The sequence below is a fragment of the Moschus berezovskii genome, chromosome 9, assembly GCF_049115385.1.
Source record: "Moschus berezovskii isolate FMDL1 chromosome 9, NW_MosBer_1.0, whole genome shotgun sequence".
NCBI classification, from domain to species: domain Eukaryota; kingdom Metazoa; phylum Chordata; class Mammalia; order Artiodactyla; family Moschidae; genus Moschus; species Moschus berezovskii.
In genome coordinates, this window is record NC_142468.1 from 58665210 (window position 1) to 58684904 (window position 19695).

General features: G+C 39.2%; 1 protein-coding gene across 4 annotated transcripts in view; it reads right to left on the reverse strand.

The window, feature by feature from the left end:
- The window catches only part of CSNK1G1 (casein kinase 1 gamma 1), a 161433-nt gene that overhangs the window by 98374 nt on the left and 43364 nt on the right, over window positions 1-19695 (reverse strand). For all 4 annotated transcript variants that reach the window (XM_088839688.1, XM_055437367.2, XM_088839687.1 and 1 more), the window contains exon 2: window positions 12855-13238. In XM_088839688.1, the coding sequence (XP_088695814.1) occupies window positions 12855-13032 (178 nt within the window). In that variant the 5' untranslated portion in view covers window positions 13033-13238. The remainder of the gene's footprint in view (window positions 1-12854; window positions 13239-19695) is intronic.

Here is a 19695-nt window from a genome sequence, read left to right on the forward strand (position 1 = left end):
GCCTTGACGTACTCCTTTCCTGATTTGGAACCAGTCTGTTGTTCCATGTCCAGTTCTGTTGTTTCCTGACCTGCATACAGATTTCTCAGGAGGCAGGTCAGGTGGTCTGGTATTCCCATCTCTTTCAGAATGTTCCACAGTTTGTGGTGATTCACACAGTCAAAGGCTTTAGCATAGTCAATAAAGCAGAAATAGATGTTTTTCTGAAACTCTCTCGCTTTTTTGATGATCCAGAGGATGTTGGCAATTTGATCTCTGGTTCCTCTGCCTTTTCTAAAACCAGCTTGAACATCTGGAAGTTCATGGTTCACGTATTGCTGAAGCCTGGCTGGGAGAATTTTGAGCATGACTTTACCAGCGTGTGAGATGAGTGCAATTGTGCAGTAGTTTGAGCATTCTTTGGCATTGCCTTTCTTTGGGACTGGAATGAACACTGATCTTTTCCAGTCCTGTGGCCACTGCTGAGTTTTTCAAATTTGCTGGCATATTGAGTGCAGCACTTTCACAGCATCATCTTTCAGGATTTGAAATAGCTCAATTGGAATTCCATCACCTCCACTAGCTTTGTTCGTAGTGATGCTTCCTAAGGCCCACTTGACTTCACATTCCAGGATGTCTGGCTGTAGGTGAGTGATCATACCATCGTGATTATCTGGGTCATGAAGATCTTTTTTGTACAGTTCTTCTGTCTATGCTTGCCACCTCTTCTTAATATCTTCTGCTTCCGTTAGGTCCATACCATTTCTGCCCTTTATTGAGCCCACCTCTGCATGAAATGTTCCCTGAGCATCTCTAATTTTCTTAAAGAGATCTCTAGTCTTTCCCATTCTATTGTTTCCCTCTATTTCTTTGCGCTGATCACTGAGGAAGGCTTTCTTATCTCTCCTTGTTATTCTTTGGAATTCTGCATTCAAATTTCCCTCCTTACCTCTCAGAAAATCCCTGAAGAATAAAGTTGGTCCAACATAGAAACTAGATAGTGATACCTGAAGAAAAGATTACTGGCTATCATTTTATACCTTATATTTCTTTTCTTGGTAGAGGTACAATTAAATTGAATGTCAGTGATTATCTATCACCTTTGGAATTAGGGATTAATTCTTATGTCCTTTTAAACCTTATATTTTTCAAGCATGTAATATTTCAACTGTACACTTAACCACTACATGGTGAAACTGTGTGACACATACTGGAAATATCAGTCCGGGATGTCACAGATCTCGGCTCTAGTTCCAACTCTGTGGCAAGCTAGTTTATCTTACCTTGACCAAATTACTTAATTTCTAATTTCTTTCAGTTTTAAAATGATGCAGTTTAGAGTAGACAATGCCAAAGTTCCTTAGAGGTCCAAAACTTAAGAAAGATCTTAAGTTTTGTTGCTCTGGACTTTTATTCATTTACTTTTTGGTTTTTGGCTTCTCTGGGTCTTCACTGTTGCACATGGTCTTTCTCTCATTGCAGCAAGTGGGGGCTACTCTTTACTGTGGTGTGTGGGCTTTTCACTGTGGCGGCTTCTCTTGTGGAATATGGGCTTCAGTGTGCACAAGCTTTAGTAATTGCAGCATTCGGGCTTCAGTAGTTGGGCTCTAGTGCAAGGGTTTAGTAGCTGTGGCGCAGGGGTTTAGTTGGCCTGCAGCATGTGGTATCCTCCCAGACCAGGGATCAAACCTGTGCAGGCAGGTGGATTCTTAACCAATGGAACACCAGGGAAGTCTGATCTGGACTTCTTATGTCTATTAAATCAGTCTAAGTTATCATGAGCTTTTGGGGGCAATTCCCACTCTTATCTCACAGCCATCTTTTTCACATAAGTGTTGACAATCTAGTTGTCAGACCTAAATTATAGAGTAGGATTCTTGAATCAAAGTAAGATTTTTTGTTCAATTCATTGCTTATTCGATTTAATGTTAAATCTTGATTCTGTTAACCAGCACTGTATTAGCTGCCCCACCTCAAGCATTGTTATGTGAGGATTTCATTAGTATGTTCCTTCAAGGATCTCCATAACATTCACAGTTGAACTGAATGGAACCAAAATACAGAGCTCTATTGTTTAGCATCTGTGATGATAATGATTCAATTTTCTTTGATGAGGTGGGTAAAAAAAACTACAAATCTCTTCAACTATCTTATTAGCTAGCTCATATTTCTATATGTCTTCTAGAATACTACAAAAAGTTGTCAAATTCTTTCCTGAATAAAAATATATGATACATAGAGACCTCTGATTTAACATGACAGATAAAATTTAGGCATTTCACCCTATGCCTTTCCAAAAGCCCAATGAAATGCCAAAAGGAAGCAAAATAGGTGGGGAAAAAAGCAGACTAGAGATATCAACACTTTGGAAATGAGAAGTAAATAAATAGCCAAAATAGTAACTGACTTAGTAGATCTGAGAAAGCTAACACGTGTGTACTGTAGAATAATTTAATGTTAAGATTACTTAATCATATTGACAGAAATTTTACAATTCTGTTGGTAACCTGAGAGGAAGAATTAATAAAAGGTATGTAGATACAAAAGAAAAATTTTTTAAAAAGTCAAATATCAGTACTTTTTAATTCTAAAGGAAGAAGGAATGCAAATGTACTAGGAAGGAAATACAACAGTGCTCTCATAGCTCAGCTATGAATGCTATGTCCAAAACCATAATGCTATGTTTTCTACTATAAACGTAGAAAAATGTTTTAACCCCAAATGTATGACATAAATATATTGGGAGAATGTGAGGAATGTATATATGTGATTGGGGATATTAACTATGAGAAAAATCAATAAACAATATCTAATGTTGGAAAAAAATATTTAGAACAAAGGAGGTATCTAGAGGACACTGGTTGCACTTGATGTTAGCCAAAAACCTGAGAAGTAATAGAGGACATTGTTTGAAAAGTCAAAATGCTTAACTGTAGGGATTAGGCTTTTAAAATCAACACATAGTTATTTTCATTAAAATTATATTATAAAAAACATATATCTCCAGATTATCTCCAAAATATATAAGCAGCTCAATATCAAAAAAACAAACAACTCAATAAAAAATGGGCAGAAGGCCTAAACAGACTTTTCCCCAAAGAAACCGATGGTTAACAGACACATAAAAAACTGGTCAACATTCTTATTATTCAGTTCAGTTCAGTCGCTCAGTCGTGTCCAACTCTTTGCGACCCCATGAATCACAGCACACCAGGCCTCCCTGTCCATCACCAACTCCCGGAGTTCACTCAAACTCATGTCCATTGAGTCGGTGATGCCATCCAGCCATCTCACTCTCTGTCGTCCCCTTCTCCTCCCGCCCCCAACCTTTCCCAGCATCAGTCTTTTCCAGTGAGTCAGCTCTTATAAAGACAAATCAAAACTACAATGAGGTATCATCTCAAACCAGTTAGAATGGCCATCATTAAAAAATCTACAAACAATAAATGCTGGAGAGGATGTGAAGAAAAGAGAAACCTCTTGCACTGTTGGTGGGAATGTAAACTGATACAACTACTATGGAGAACAGTGTGGAGATTTCTTAAAAAACTAGGAATAAAACTACCATATGACCCAGCAATCCCACTATTGGGCATATACCCTGAGAAAATCACTATTCTAAAAGACACGTGTACTCCAATATTCATTGCAACAATATTTACAATAGTCAGGATATGGAGGCAACGTAGATGTCCACTGACAGATGAATTGATAGAGAAGCTATGGCACACATATAAAATGGAATATTATTCCGCCATAAAAAGCAACAAATTGGAGTTAGTTCTAGTGAGGTGGATGAACCCAGAGCCTATTATACTGTGGAAAACAAATGATACAATTAGTTACATACTTACGAAGTGGGAACCTATATAATTCTTTCTGAGGGGAAGAAAAATGTTTTGTCAGACTTACAATTTACTATAACACAAACACAAATGTACACACATTAGATATTTCCAAAGAGATAAAGCACATGGGACAAATATTAACAACTGCTAAATCTAAGTATTATTATGTATACTCACTACCATATCCTTTTTAGTTTTTTGTAAAAATTTGAAAATTTTCTTCATATAAGTTGGAAAAAAATAAAAATTTAAACAACAACAAAAAAAAACACCAAGTGCTCATTATGCATCAATCACTATCTTAGGTGATTATATACATTATCTAAATTTTATCTCCATAATATATCTGTAAGTAGATATTATTATTACCCTATTTTTATGGAGAAAAAAAAAGAAACTTGGAGAGGCAATCTGACTCCAGGACTCTCTCTTTAAATCACTTGAAGAAAATAATAACAAGACTCTAAAACTTGTTTTGGGGACTAGTGGTCCAGTGGTTAAGACTCTGCCTTCCAATGCCAGGAGTGCAGGTTCGATCCCTGATTGGTGAACTAAGATTCCACATGCTGCAGAGTGTGGCCAAAAATTAAAATAAATAAATAAGTAAATAAATAAAACTTGTTTTTAGTTTGTTGTATCCACAAACCCTAAAAACTTGCAAATTTATAGGGAAACTTAAACAATGTTGTAAAAGCACAAATAAAATCGCCCCTTACTACCTGTGGGGATTGGATCTAGGACCTTCATGGATACTAAAATCTGTGGCTGTGGATGCTCAAGGCCCTTATAATGGTATATATTATTTGCATATAACCACCTAGGTACATCCTCTGTATACTAGATCTAGATATCTAGACTACTTATTACATCCAGTACAATGTTAATGCTATGTAAACAGTTGTAAATACTATGTAAATTCTATGTAAAATTCCACATGCACAGGGCAAATTCAAATTTTGCTTTTTGGAACTTCATGGGACCATTTTTCCCCTGAATAGTTTCCACCTCTGGTTGTTGGAAACCACAGAGGAGAGACCTGTGGACATGGAGGGCTGACTGTGCATCAGTTTTTCTGTTTTGCTGACTGGCTTGGTTCTGGGCTGATATAGGTTGAGTTTCATGTGTTTGAAATGCTAAGATTTCCTAAGAAACTGACTATAAAACTAAACATTTGATTTTACAGTGATTTTACTTTCACCTAGAGAAGAAATATTTTTAAATCTTGTTTTATCTTAAGCCTATATTCTTTCACATGAATGCTTTCAAAAAAATTTTAACACAACAGAACCATACCTTTTAAACAAAATCTTATTGAAAACTCAATATAAAGTTAACAGAGAGACTTTTTCCTCTCTTACTTTTCCTTTCTCATTCTCTTGTAGGAAATTAAGGGCTCCAAGATTTTGTGGGATGCAATATAAACCACATGCTTTATATAATATGCAACCGTAAACTGTAATGATCACAACTGCCAGAAACAGGACTGACTGGTAAACTGAAGTTTGTTAGCGATAGTTACGGAGAAGGCAATGGCAAGCCACTCCAGTACTCTTGCCTGGAAAACCCCATGGATGGAGGAGCCTGGTGGGCTGCAGTCCATGGGGTCGCTAGGGGTTGGACACGACTGAGCGACTTCACTTTCACTTTTCACTTTCACATATTGGAGAAGGAAATGGCAACCCACTCCACTGTTCTTGCCTGGAGAATCCCAGGGACAAGGGAGCCTAGTGGGCTTCCATCTATGGGGTCACACAGAGTCGGACACGACTGAAGTGACTTAGCAGCAGCAGCAGCAGCGATAGTTACAGAGAAGGCAATGGCAAGCCACTCCAGTACTCTTGCCTAGAAAATCCCATGGATGGAGGAGCCTGGTAGGCTGCAGTCCGTGGGGTCGCTATGGGTCGGACACGACTGAGTGACTTCACTTTCACTTTTCACTTTCACATACTGGAGAAGAAAATGGCAACCCACTCCAGTGTTCTTGCCTGGAGAATCCCATGGTTGGAGGAGTCTGGTAGGCTGCAGTCCATGGGGTCACGAAGAGTCAGACACGACTGAGCGACTTCACTTTCACTTTTCATTTTCACACATTGGAGAAGGAAATGGCAACCCACTCCAGTGTTCTTGCCTGGAGAATCCCAGGGACAGGGGAGCCTAGTGGGCTTCCATCTATGGGGTCACACAGAGTCGGACATGACTGAAGTGACTTAGCAGCAGCAGCGATAGTTACAGAGAAGGCAATGGCAAGCCACTCCAGTACTCTTGCCTAGAAAATCCCATGGATGGAGGAGCCTGGTAGGCTGCAGTCCGTGGGGTCGCTATGGGTCGGACACGACTGAGTGACTTCACTTTCACTTTTCATTTTCACACATTGGAGAAGAAAATGGCAACCCACTCCAGTGTTCTTGCCTGGAGAATCCCAGGGACAGGGGAGCCTGGTGGGCTTCCATCTATGGGGTCACACAGAGTCGGACACGACTGAAGTGACTTAGCAGCAGCAGCAGCAGCGATAGTCAAGTAATCCAGATAAGGAAAGTACAACATGCAGAGAAATTGCTGTGTATGCTCTATAGCCACAGAAATAAGTGTCTTATTTTAGAAGGGAAGAGTGTGTCACCCGAAAAGCTGATAGCCTTGGACAATTTACCTCTGTCAGAAACATCCTTCTGTTCTAATGTACTTTTGCATATTTCACCAGATACCAAAGATGAAAGAGAACAAAAAAGTCAATTCTTTGTGCCTCCATTTTCTTGTTTGTAAGAAAAAACATTTTTTAACAATATCCTACTTCACAAAGACAGTATAAAAATCATTAGTAAAATTTATATGCCTGACTATTTAGTCTAAAGGGTCTCCCATAAACATAGGTACATACATACCTATTAGGATATGAAATCACCTATCTACTTATTTTTGCAACTAAGAAAGAAAAAAGACTGGTATTTGTAGACCAGGTATATATATTTTCTAAGTCCTAGAGGAATACAATAATTTTTAACAAATGTTTACACGATTCTTTCCAGACCTGATTTAGCAAGAGGCTTTAAGTCCGCAAAATATTTCCCCATATTGTTTCACAGTGAACAAAAAAACAACCTGCAGATCCTTCAGGTCCTCCTACCTTTATCCATAATCATCCTTCATCAATCTTCCTTTCTCAAATCTTCAAAATTCCCCTTTCTATTGAGGCAATATACATAGGTAAGACTCCACAGAAATAATCTTTCCATTGAAAAATACGCAAAGGCCACAAAGGATTAAAAGAAGAGATATAAATAAATGTGTAAAGATGTTTAACTTCACCCATGAACACATGCAAATTTAACTAGATACCATTTTCCCCTGTCAGACTAGCATAGATGAAAACATTCTCAATAATGTTCAAGGTTTCTGAAGTAGAGAAACAAATACACACACATACTCACTCACACATACACACTCACACAGAGAGTTAAGGGAAATCAGGGAAATTATCTTTCTGGAGGGCAAATTGACAATATGTAGAGTTGACTCACTGGAAAAGACTCTGATGCTGGGAGGGACTGGGGGCGGGAGGAGAAGACGACAGAGAATGAGATGGCTGGATGGCATCACCAACTCGATGGACATGAGTTTGAGTGAACTTCGGGAGCTGATGAAGGATAGGGAGACCTTGCGTGCTGTGATTCATGGGGTCGCAAAGAGTCGGACATGATTAAGTGACTGAACTGAACTGAACAGATCAAAAATATGTATGTATTTCTGACATAGAAAGTACATTTCCAGGACTTATCCTAAGAAAATAATCGACCAAGTTTGGACTACAAGGACGTATTTATTACAAGCATCTATAAGGATGTTTATAATAATATTATTTATAATTTAAAAATAGAAATAATTTATCTGTATATTAAGACCGGCTTATAAACTACTATACTGTGTAGACTGTGTCAATCGTGCAGTCGTGTCCAAATCTTTGCAATTCCATGGACTGTAGCTGCCAGGGTCCTCTGCCAATGGAATTCTCCAGGCAAGAATACTGGAGTAGGTTGCCATTTCCTTCTCCAGGGGATCTCCCCAACCCAGGGACTGAACCCGGGTCTCCTGCATTGCAGGCAGATTCTTTACCATCTGAGCCACCAAGGAAGTTCAATAAATTACTAAATACAGACATTAAAAATGCATGATCTGTAAGCTGACACAAAAGTTCATGCTGTATTAAGTGATTAAAAACAAGTTTATAGCACAGTTTGACTGCATTTCTATAATATGTCCTGATAATGGCAAGCCACTCCAGTGTTCTTGCCTGGAGAATCCCAGGGACGGCGGAGCCTGGTTGGCTGCCGTCTATGGGATCGCACAGAGTCAGACACGACTGAAGCGACTTAGCAGCAGCAAGCATTTTTTAATTCTGGAAAATTAAATTAATTAAACAAAATTAGTGGTTATCTTTGGAGATGCTTTTAAGTAGAATTTTTAAAAAATTTGGGGCAACAGCATGGTTTCTTTTTTAAAATATGCCTTTAAAGGCACATTTTTTGCTTTGCTTTTTGTTTATTGCTTTTTTTTTCCTGGTTACAAAAATACATGCATTCATAAAAAAAGAAAAGGAAGGAAAAAAGGAGTCATCAGAAATACATAAACAGAAGTAAAAGACCAAAGGCTGTAATAATTAGCTTCTTCTGTTTAACCTTAGGGCACAAGGCTGTGCTTAATGCTCGAACCCTCTAGAAACTCTTCTCTTGACTTTTCAACTTCTCTGTTCTTGAGGCTCTCCCTCTTCTAGCATCCCTTAAATGCACCCGCTTTCTCCCACTCACACAAGCTCCACATCATCTCATCACTCATGATTGCATGTTCATTAACACCTACACAGTGATGATTTCTTAATCCCTATCTGATGCCTAAACTTTTCTATGTCTGAGTCATATTTGTGCCTATGTGCTGCACACTCCTCAAAGTCAATATATTCACCAAGTCTAACTACTTGCCTTCACCACTGCCTACGCTGGTCCTGTGTTTCCTATCTCTGGTAAAGGTTTCCTCATTCACTTGGTATTCCCAACCTGGCAAACTCAGCCGTCTTTGACCCTTTCCCCTAAAATAACTGGCAAACAAATCCTGCCTAAAGTCTACTTGTAAAATCTCTCCCTAATCACCCCTTCCTCTGCATCTCAGTGCCATTTTCAGAGCTAAGGCAGGCCCAGCCACCTCTGACCTGGACTACTTAGGTACCCGTTATATGTCATACACATAAAAGGAATTAAGAATATGAATACATATGAGAATATCAATAAAGCAAATTACTACCATCAAGCATATCTTGCAGTAGAGAGATGAAGGAACGTAACTCAAAGTGACAAGTACTACAATGAGAGCAAAAATCCACAACCTCTTTTCTATCTGATCTAATTTTATACTGGGAATTATCTTTCTAGACTACAAACAAGATAATGTCTGGTTTTATTTTATTTTTTTAATGTCTGGTTTTATAAAACCCTTGATGGTTCTACTCCACTGCCTATAGAATGAAGTCCATATGCTTTAATACCACGCAAACACTTCACAATCTGGTCCCAACCTATCTTACAGCCTCATCTATTACTTTTCTTTCGCTTCACATCCCACAACCCAGTCATGTATAAATGTTGCTGCTCTGACACTCTGCTAAACACTTTCACAGCACACAGAGCTGTGTGCAGACTCCTTCTGCTGGTGCAGACTCCTTCTTCCTTGGGCTTACCAGTGAAGTCCTATCCTACTCTCAATCAAATAACACATTTCTGTGAAACCTTCATTAACCTTCTCTGCCAGTGTAGTTTTTACACAATCTACTATAATACTTATTTACGCTGTAATTTGTTTTTCTCTTTCTACCACTAGCCTGTGAGATTCTTTTTTTTAATTGTAGTTGATTTATAATATTATGTTTGTTTCAGGTATACAGCAAAGTGATTCAGTTATACATACATATATACATTTTTTTCAGATTCTTTTCTTTCACAGGTTATTTCAAGATATTGAATAAAGTTCACTGTTCTATACAGTAAATATTTATTGATTATTTTATATATAGTGGTGTGTATATGTTAATCCCATACTCCTGACTTATCTTTCCCCCCAGATTGTGAGATTCGCAGGGACACCATGTTATCCTCTGTATCGTTCCCAAAGACTAGCAAGATGGTCAGAGAAGGCAATAGCAACCCACTCCAGTACTCTTGCCTGGAAAATCCCATGGTTGGAGGAGTCTGGTAGGCTGCAGTCCATGGGGTCACGAAGAGTCAGACACGACTGAGCGACTTCACTTTCACGCATTGGAGAAGGAAATGGCAACCCACTCCAGTGTTCTTGCCTGGAGAATCCCAGGGATGAGGGAGCCTGATGGGCTGCCGTCTATGGGGTCGCACAGAGTCAGACACGACTAAAGTGACTTAGCAGCAGCAGCAAGATGGTAAATATTCAATAAGTGTTTGTTAAATGGATGATATGGTGGAAACAGATTCACAGAGAACCAAAATACACTGATCATCACCTTTTTGGGGAGGGTTCTCTGTCTGGAATCCAAGAGTCTATCTAAACATTGAGGCCACTACCCACCGTGACCCCCTCCTACCAGGAACCCAAAGATGCTCATGTTCCTCCTGCCCCTCTGCTTCCTATTCATCTGGCTGTCTTTTCATCCATGCCACAAATAACAGCAGCAAATAATACAGATAGAATCCCCTGCCCTCCAAGGGGCTTATATTCTAGTATAAGGAGAGACAATTAACAGGAAAACATATATTAATAAAATACCTTTGGACAGTGATCAATGTGATGAATAAAGTGAAGCAGTCTGATGGGATAGAATGCGGCTGGGGAAAAACGTACTATTTTAAATGGAGGTGGAAAGAAGTCACAGCATGTTTCTCTGAGACAGTAACATGAAAGCTGAGGCCTGAGGAATGAGAAGCAATCAGCTAAGCAAAATTTTGAAGAAAGAATTCTGCAGACATAAGGAATTGTAGGTGTGGCTCTGAACCACGAACACAATTGATTATTTGAGGGACAGAAGGGACAGTGTAGTTAGAGAAAGAAATGAATTTGGAGAAGAAAGCATAGCCCTGTAATGGCAGCCTGGATGGAGGCCCATCTGCACCTTCTTGAGTTCAGAATTTTCCAGTTTATACCTTCTGTCATCTGCACAGTCCTCTACTTGAAAGAGGGCAATGGAATGGAGTATATAGCACACCCTATTGTCAGGAAGACATCAAATGATTCTGAACGTTCCTTTTCTTGTTTCTGTCAATAAAAAGTATTCCCAGATACAGTGCCCTAACAGTAATGGTACCAGAACGAATGAAAACCTCATCAGCACACAAGAATAAAACCACTTGAAAAGAAAGACGAGTTCTTTCTACTGACTACAAGGCAAGTCAAAATGAGACCCATCATAATTACCCTAGCTTCATTACAGGAAATAAAACACAACACTTTACCAGTCTGAGAATATACATAGGCTACAAATTTATCCTTCGACTTGAATAGATTTTTCCATTTTTGTGTAAACATAAAGATCATATATACAATACAAATCCAGACTCAAGTAACTAAAATACATTTCCAGTTTTCACTGACCAAAATTTTCCTTCATCCTTATAGAAACTAAGCAATTTCATGGTGTTTTGAGAAAGCATGAATTTATATACATTATAAACTGACTCTCAGCAGTAATCTGTGGATGTTTATGTCATACTCTATTTAATTCAAGTACTACTGTGTTGCTAGAGCAAAGTCAATCCATTATATAAATGAATATTCACAAACCTAGCTGCTAAAGCAACTCAACAGTTGATAGGAACTCAAGCAGTGTGAAATTACACATCTTACTCCTATTCTCAGTAGCATCTGCTGGCTTTGCTAACCCGAACATGAACACATCACTAAATATAAAAAGGCTTTCATTATCCTAGTCAGGTCTTAAAATTCCAGGCTGCTAGTCTTCTAGTGGTAAAAATAAATTCATTCTCAGCATCCCTAAATTCAATTCTGCACCCAGTGATCTCTGGCTAGTGCAGCTGAATTTCTGTATGGGGGGATGAGAAGATTTTTTTCAATCTTCTTTTGAAAAATCATAAGAAGTAGCAGAGGCAATCAACAAAAATCATCTTAAGCTCCCATGCTCTGTTCCCTCAGAGGGCAAAGCCTCTTACAATAGGTCTTCATAATAATATACAGCCTCAACAGTTATGAAAAATTAGCCTAAAAAAGGATCTGTCACAATCTCTAAGCTGATGACATCACAAATTTATCTTTCATTTTCTCTTCTGCATTCACCTAGAGAAGGTCACAAAAAGTGTCTAAATAACCAATGTACCTTCTTCCCAATTTCACATCTTCAAATTAGATGATTTTATCATTATTCATCATCTCACATATAAACTAATACTCAAAATAAAAAATTCTCTTCTTGGTTGGGAAATAAAAAATTGCAAAGTTTCTCCTTGGAGCTCTAGCTTAGTCCTGATGCTGGAACTTCCAGGAAGGAATGTAAACACAGAATCAGTTGGAAAACCTCTCTAAACACTGATGTATCTCCTTGCAGAGTAAGTATGGGATCACTGAGTAAGGATTTACTCTTCCTTTACTAGGGGCAGAGTCTGAATTACAATAAAGCCTTAATAACCCTTCTCAAAATGTGACTCAAGGACCAACAGCATCTCAATCAACTGGGAGTTTGTTAAAAAGGGCTCTATCTCTCCAACCAACTAAATAAGAATCTTCATTTTACTGTTACCTGCATGCGGATCTCCCTTCATCATAAAATCTCAGCGCTGGCGGAAAATATTAAATCCTATCACACACACAGAGGGATGAACCTTGGATACCAATAACACCTGACAATGACTATAGTCACCTTCACGAGTTCTTCAGTTCTTTTAACAGTTCCTCATTACAAGAGCATCTTATAAAATTATAAAATGCGTGTCTTGAAACACATCAAAGCTTATTACAGCTTCTGCTGTTGCTGTTAGTCTAAACCAATAATAAGAACCAAGTTCTTACCTAATCTGAGCTCTCCGAAGTTCCCACACCCTATCTTCTTGCCAACCCTGAAGTTGGGTCCCACCATAAGAACCCCAGAGGATGTTGAGCCGGATGGTCGGGAACAATGTTCTCTCCTTTGTGCCATGGGTTTAGCTGTCCGTTGTCTTTCATCCTTTTCCCTACTAGGATGGTCCATGATCCTACACGACAGAGTCTCCGCACGAGTAATTCAATCTGTATACGTCTCTTCAATATAAAAGTATGGCCAAATAAACTGTCATCAGAGTAAGGGAAGGAGTTCTTTTGGCACCATATTTATGTTTTTATTTCCAGGAGATGAAAAACCATTGATTAGTTCTTGTAGGATACGTAGATCTCAAGCATAGGAGAACATTGTTTAACCTAGGTAAAAATCAAAAAAGCATACAGTTAAAATCTGTATTTTAAAAACAAATAAGAGTGTTACCACTAACTAGAATGGATCCTATCCAAAACTATGCAAAGTGGATAGCTTCCTGAAATGGATTTTGGTTTTATATCCTCCAAAATGTTAGCCATCTGGACTAGTAATTTACCTGGTAAAACACACTCAGTACGCTACAGACCGATGGCTGGATGGCAACACTGACTCTGTGGACATGAGTTTGAGTGAACTCCGGGAGTTGGTGATGGACAGGGAGGCCTGGCGTGCTGTGATTCATGGGGTCGCGGAGAGTCGGACACGACGGAGCGACTGAACTGAACTGAACTGAACGCCAGAGACCATGGCAATTAAGGGAACACACAACCCTTTAACATAAAATGCTTTCTTCTGGCGTTGTTCATATTACTCAAAGGAAAGTTATTTGTTGGCTTTTTCATCACTGGCTAACAAAAATACAGTGGGGTTCCACTAAGTTAAATAATCTGAGGGCGGTTAAAAGCTATTCTTTTTAATTTGGACAGAATCTATCAGAAATGAACCCACTCTCTACCCACTGTCTCCCTCCTCCATCCCCACTATTTATCAAGCACTGACAACAATCACAAAATCCAAAACAAGTTACTGACTGACAGAGTGCGTGAATGTGCGTGCTTAGTTGCTCACTTGTATCTGACTCTCTGTGACCTCATGGACTGCAGCCCAGCAGGCTCCCCTGTTCATGGAATTTTTCAAGCAAGAATACTAGAGTTGGGTTGCCATTTGCTCCTCCAAGGGATCATTTCAATCCAGGGATCGAACCTATGTCTCCTGCATCTCCTGTATAGGCAGGTGGATTCTTTACCACTGAGCCACCTGGGAAGCTCAAAAGCAGCTAACTCCTCCAGAGGCACCACTTCTATAAAGGCCTTTCTAAAACCCTAGTGCTAGAAAGTAGTCCAACACTAAATCTCTGGAAAGCTCAACTTTTGGTCTAGTTTTCATTGTGGACTGAGTATAAATGACAGTGTCTGAAGTAGATCCTTTGCACAACCTCCAAGTGAAAATAAATTTGAGAAACAAAAAACTTTAAAACTCATCCATTTCAGAACTCTCCAGTTTCTCAATTCAGGACTAAACCCAAGACAAAGTTTACAATGAGGTAATTTCAACACTAATTTTTGAAAATCTAGGTCATTTTCCTTAATAAAAGAATAAACAGAATACTGTGTCACAGCAATCACTGACTAAACACATACTTTTATTTCACTTTCATTAAAGACTTACCTTAAAATTTTAAGGAAGATGAGAATTAGAACTGCTTGGTTATTATTACATGTAATACAAGAAAATAAGTAGGTCTAGACTGTCTAAGCTTCTTACAGACACCATTAATTCCCTAGTACAGGAACAGGCACAAACCTGTGAGCTGAATTTACAAATGGGCACATGATCCCAGAATACAATGCTTACTTCATTATAGTAGTTAAACTGTTTATTCTCATCTTTTCTGTTTTTCTTTCCATTATTAATTCTGCATAATGACCTTATGCTTCTGTAATGCTAATAATCATTAAAATGTATTTCCCCGAATTCAGGAAATGATATGACTTTCATAACATATATTCTGTTAAGGTAAAAAAGCAGGGTGGTAAGAATAGGCCAACAGTTACTGGGCTTCCTACATGAACAACATAATGAATTTATATTTCTTATTACTTTCTCTTCTTACAACTTAATCTAATAGCCTTCAATTATTTCTGTTGTCTACCCAAGGTCCCTCAAACAAGATGAGTAAAGAAAGAGAAATGGGGAATTCCCTGGAGGTCCAGTTGTTAAGACTTAGTGATTTCACTGCCAAGGGCGCGGGTTCAATTCCTGGTTGGGGAACTAAGATCCTGCAATCCTTGCAATGTGACCAAATTAAAAAAAAAAGAGAGAGAGAGAAACACAATTTAAGATGTTTTATTTAAACAGTCTCATCTTAACAGGTGGTCATGTGTCTATATGTGAAAAACGGTCAGGCTATATATACTCTCTTCCCTTATATCATACATTTTTCTGAGAACAGGTAAAGGGTGTTTTAGCCTGTCCAGACACTTTTGACCACTGAACTAATCCCCTAAAGCTTCATCAATTATCATTGGTATAATAGTCTCATTTGTAAGATTTGGAAAACTGTACTATCTTGTCTATTACTCTTTGTATTTTTCATTTGTGTTCATTTTTTGCCCTGATTTAGAGCTTGTTATTTTAGATTATCATATGCTGGCATTGTCAAAAATGAGGAACATATTTAAATTTTAAAGTCAAAACACACACATTCTTTGTTGACAGTCATGACAGGACTTTGTTAAGCTGCTAAATCTCTCTCTCCTGATATAACTTACAGATGAAATTGTTTATGAGTGTAGCTGGATCATACGGTAAGGGTATGTTTAAAGAATTTCCAAAGTGACCATACTCTCTTTTCTACACCATTCCTTCATTAATACAAGTTGGCTTTGGTCCTAATGCTTGCAAGCTCCTGGTCACAAATTTCAGCATCAGGTATCACTTCCCGTATCAGTGTCCAAAACAGAAATGAAAGAGCAATAGCAAGATTTTCTCATCATGCATCTCTTTTTTTGGTAAAGATGAAAATTCTTTGCAGAGCCCCCAGCAAAATTCCCCTTGTGTAGAAAGTTGCCAACAAAAATGCCTGCAACAAATCTGAAATTCCCACTGTAAGCTCCTCAAAGAATGAGATCAAAGCCTAATATGATGTTTAGAACACAGGATAAATTTCAAGGGCAGTATGGGTTTCCCTGGTGGCTCAGATGGTAAAGAATCTGCCTGCAATGTGGGAGACCTGGCCTCCATTCCTGGATCAGGAAGATCCCCTAGAGGAGGGCATGGCAACATACTCCAATACTCTTGCCTAGAGAATCCCCAAGGACAGAGGAGCCTGGCAGGCTGCAGTCCATGGGGTCGCAAAGAGTCGGACATGACTGAACGATTATCTTTCTATCTATCTATATATATATCTCACACCCAAAGAAAGTATTCAGTAAACATTCAGTAAAAATGATATCTGCACACGTGAATGTGCTTGCATGTGTGCTTAAAAAAAAACTAACAAAAATAATATGACAATTTTAAAAAGTATACTACAATTTAAGTAAAAACAAAACATTTATACTCATTCTAACTTTTTTTTTAAGGGACACCAATAAGAATCTCACTTGAATTAACCTAATGAATGATCAAAATCTTTTTATTTAACCAAAATACATTATATAAGGGAATGCTATTACTGAAGGAAGAACAAAGTTTACAGATTCTCATTTTGGTTAGTTTTTTTTTTTCTTCCCGGAAGAAGGAAGAATTTATTACTTGCAGCAAGTAAGAAGAACACTGAAGATCTTTCTCAAAGAAGTGTCCTGGTTTGGTATTTCTTTTCTCCACAAATCCCAATTATTAACTTCTCCCATTCTTACTATTCCAGCTCTCACTGATCAATCTATTCCCACCTGATAATTATGTTTTCCAATTTTATTGCTATACAACTGACACACATTAGTCATATATTAGTATTAGTTTACAGTATACAACATGATTAGATACAGGAATGTATTACAAAATGATTATCAGAAGAAGTTAGCATCCATCACCAGACAGATTCAACTTTTTCCTTATAATGAGAACTTTAAAAATGTACTCTCTTAGCAACTTTGATATATACAACACAGTATTATTAACCACAGATCCCAGCTGTCAGTCAGTCAGTCAGTCAGTTCAGTTGCTCAGTCGTGTCCGACTTTTCGCGACCCCATGAACCACAGCACGCCAGGCCTCCCTGTCTATCACCAACTCCCGAAGTTCACTCAAACTCATGTCCATCGAGTCGGTGATGCCATCCAGCCATCTCATTCTCTGCCGTCTCCGTCTCCTCCTACCCCCAATCCCTCCTAGCATCAGACTCTTTTCCAGTGAGTCAACTCGTCGAATGAGGTGGCCAAAGTATTGCAGTTTCAGCTTTAGCATCAGTCCTTCCAATGAACACCCAGGATTGATCTCCTTTAGAATGGACTGGTTGGATTTCCTTGCAGTCCAAGGGACTCTGAAGAGTCTTCTCCAGCACCACAGTTCAAAAGCATCAAATCCCATGCTGTACCCACCCCAGAAATTATTTATCTTGTAACTGAAAGCTTGTACCTTTTAATTTACTGTCAGCATTTTGCACCCCCCTTCCCTTACCCTCATATCTGTCTGCACCACTCTGTTCTCCTTTCCTATGATTCCACAGATAAGATCACACAGTATTTGTATTTAGCTGTTTGACTTATTTCATTGAGCATAATCCCATACTGTTGCAAATGACAGGATTTCATTTTTATGGCTGAATAATATTCTTCTGTGTGTTACTGTTGTTTACTCACTAAGTCATGTCCAACTCCTTTGTGACCCCATGGACTGTGGCTCACAGGGCTCCTCTGTCCATGAGATTTCCCAGAAAAGAATACTGGAGTGGATTGCCATTTCCTTCTCCAGGGGATCTTCCTGACCCAGGGATTAAACCCATGTCTCCTGCACTGCAGGTGGACTCTTTACCACCAAGCTATCTGGGAAGCCCCTGTATGTGTGTTCAGTTCAGTTCAGTCGCTCAGTTGTGTCCGACTCTTTGCGACCCCATGAATCACAGCACGCCAGGCCTCCTGTCCATCACCAACTCCCAGAGTTCACTCAAACTCATGTCCATTGAGTCGGTGATGCCATCCAGCCATCTCATTCTCTGTCGTCCCTTTCTCCTCCTGCCCCCAATCCCTCCCAGCATCAGGGTCTTTTCCAGTGAGTCAACTCGTCGCATGAGGTGGCCAAAGTATTGCAGTTTCAGCTTTAGCATCAGTCCTTCCAAAGAACACCCAGGACTGATCTCCTTTAGGATGGACTGGTTGGATCCTCCTGTAGTCCAAGGGACTCTCAAGAGTCTTCTCCAGAACCACAGTTCAAAAGCATCAATTTTCAGCGATCAGCTTTCTTCACAGTCCAACTCTCACATCCATACATGGGCAGGTGGTTCTTCATTTATCTGTTGACAGGCACATAGGTTGTTTCTATGTCTTGGCTATTGTAAATAATGCTGCAAAGAACATGGGGGTGCAGGAATCTCTTCAAGACAATGATTTTCTTTCCATTGGATATATACTGAATAGAAAGTGAAAGTCGCTCAGTTGTGTCTGACTCTTTGCAAGCCCATGGACTATACAGTCCATGGAATTCTCCAGGCCAGAATACTGCAGTGGGTAACGGTTCCCTTCTCTTTACCAGCTGAGCTACCAGAGAAGCCCGATACCCAACAGTGAAACCTTCACACTGCTTACCACAGTGGCTACATTAATTTACATTGCCATCAACAGCACATAAAGGTTCACTTTTCTCCACAGTCGTGCCAACACTTATCTCTTGTATTTTTGATGACAGCCATAATGTGTATGAAGTGATATCATATTGTGGGTTTGACTTGCCTTTTCCTAATGATTAGTGATGTTGAGCTCCTTTTCAACATGATGCTGGCCATTAGTATGTCTCCTTTGGAAAAATGTCTATTCAGCTCCTCTGTCCATTTTAAAATCTGATTTTCTTCCCTGAGTTGTATGAGCTTTTAAAAGATGTATTTTAGATATTAATGCCTTATCAGATACTTGATTTGCAAATATTTTCTCCCATTCTATAGACTGACTCTTCATTTTTAAAAAATGTTTATTTTTGGCTGTGTTGAGTCTTAGCTGTGGCATGTGGGATCCAGAGCAGGTAGGCTCTGTAGTTGTGGCATGCAGGTTCAGTATTTAAAACAAGCGGACTTAGTTGCCCCATGGCACGTGGGATCTCAGTTCCCTGATGAAGAAACAAACCTGCATCCCCAGCATTGGAAGGTGGATACTAAACCACTGGACCACGAGGGAAGTACAGATTCTTCATTTTATTGACGGATCTCTTTGTTGTACAAAAGCTTTTTAGTTTGATACAATCCGGCTTGTTTATTTTTGCTTTTGTGGCATTTGCTTTAGGTGTCAAATCTAAAAAAATCACTGCTAAGACCAATGTTAAGGTGCTTATGCACTATGTTTTCTTTTAGGAGTTTTATGGTTTTGCTGCTGCTGTTGCTGCTACTGCTGCTACTAAGTCGGTTCAGTTGTGTCCGACTCTGTGTGACCCCAGTGATGACAGCCCACCAGGCTCCGCCGTCCCTGGGATTCTCCAGGCAAGAACACTGGAGTGGGTTGCCATTTCCTTCTCCAACGCATGAAAGTGAAAAGTGAAACTGAAGTCGCTCAGTTGCGACCCCATGGACTGCAGCCCACCAGGCTCCTCCGTCCATGGGATTTTCCAGGCAAAAGTACTTGAGTGGGGTGCCATTGCCTTCTCCTTTATGGTTTCAGATCTTATCAAATTCGTAGTCTATTTTTTAAAAATCTT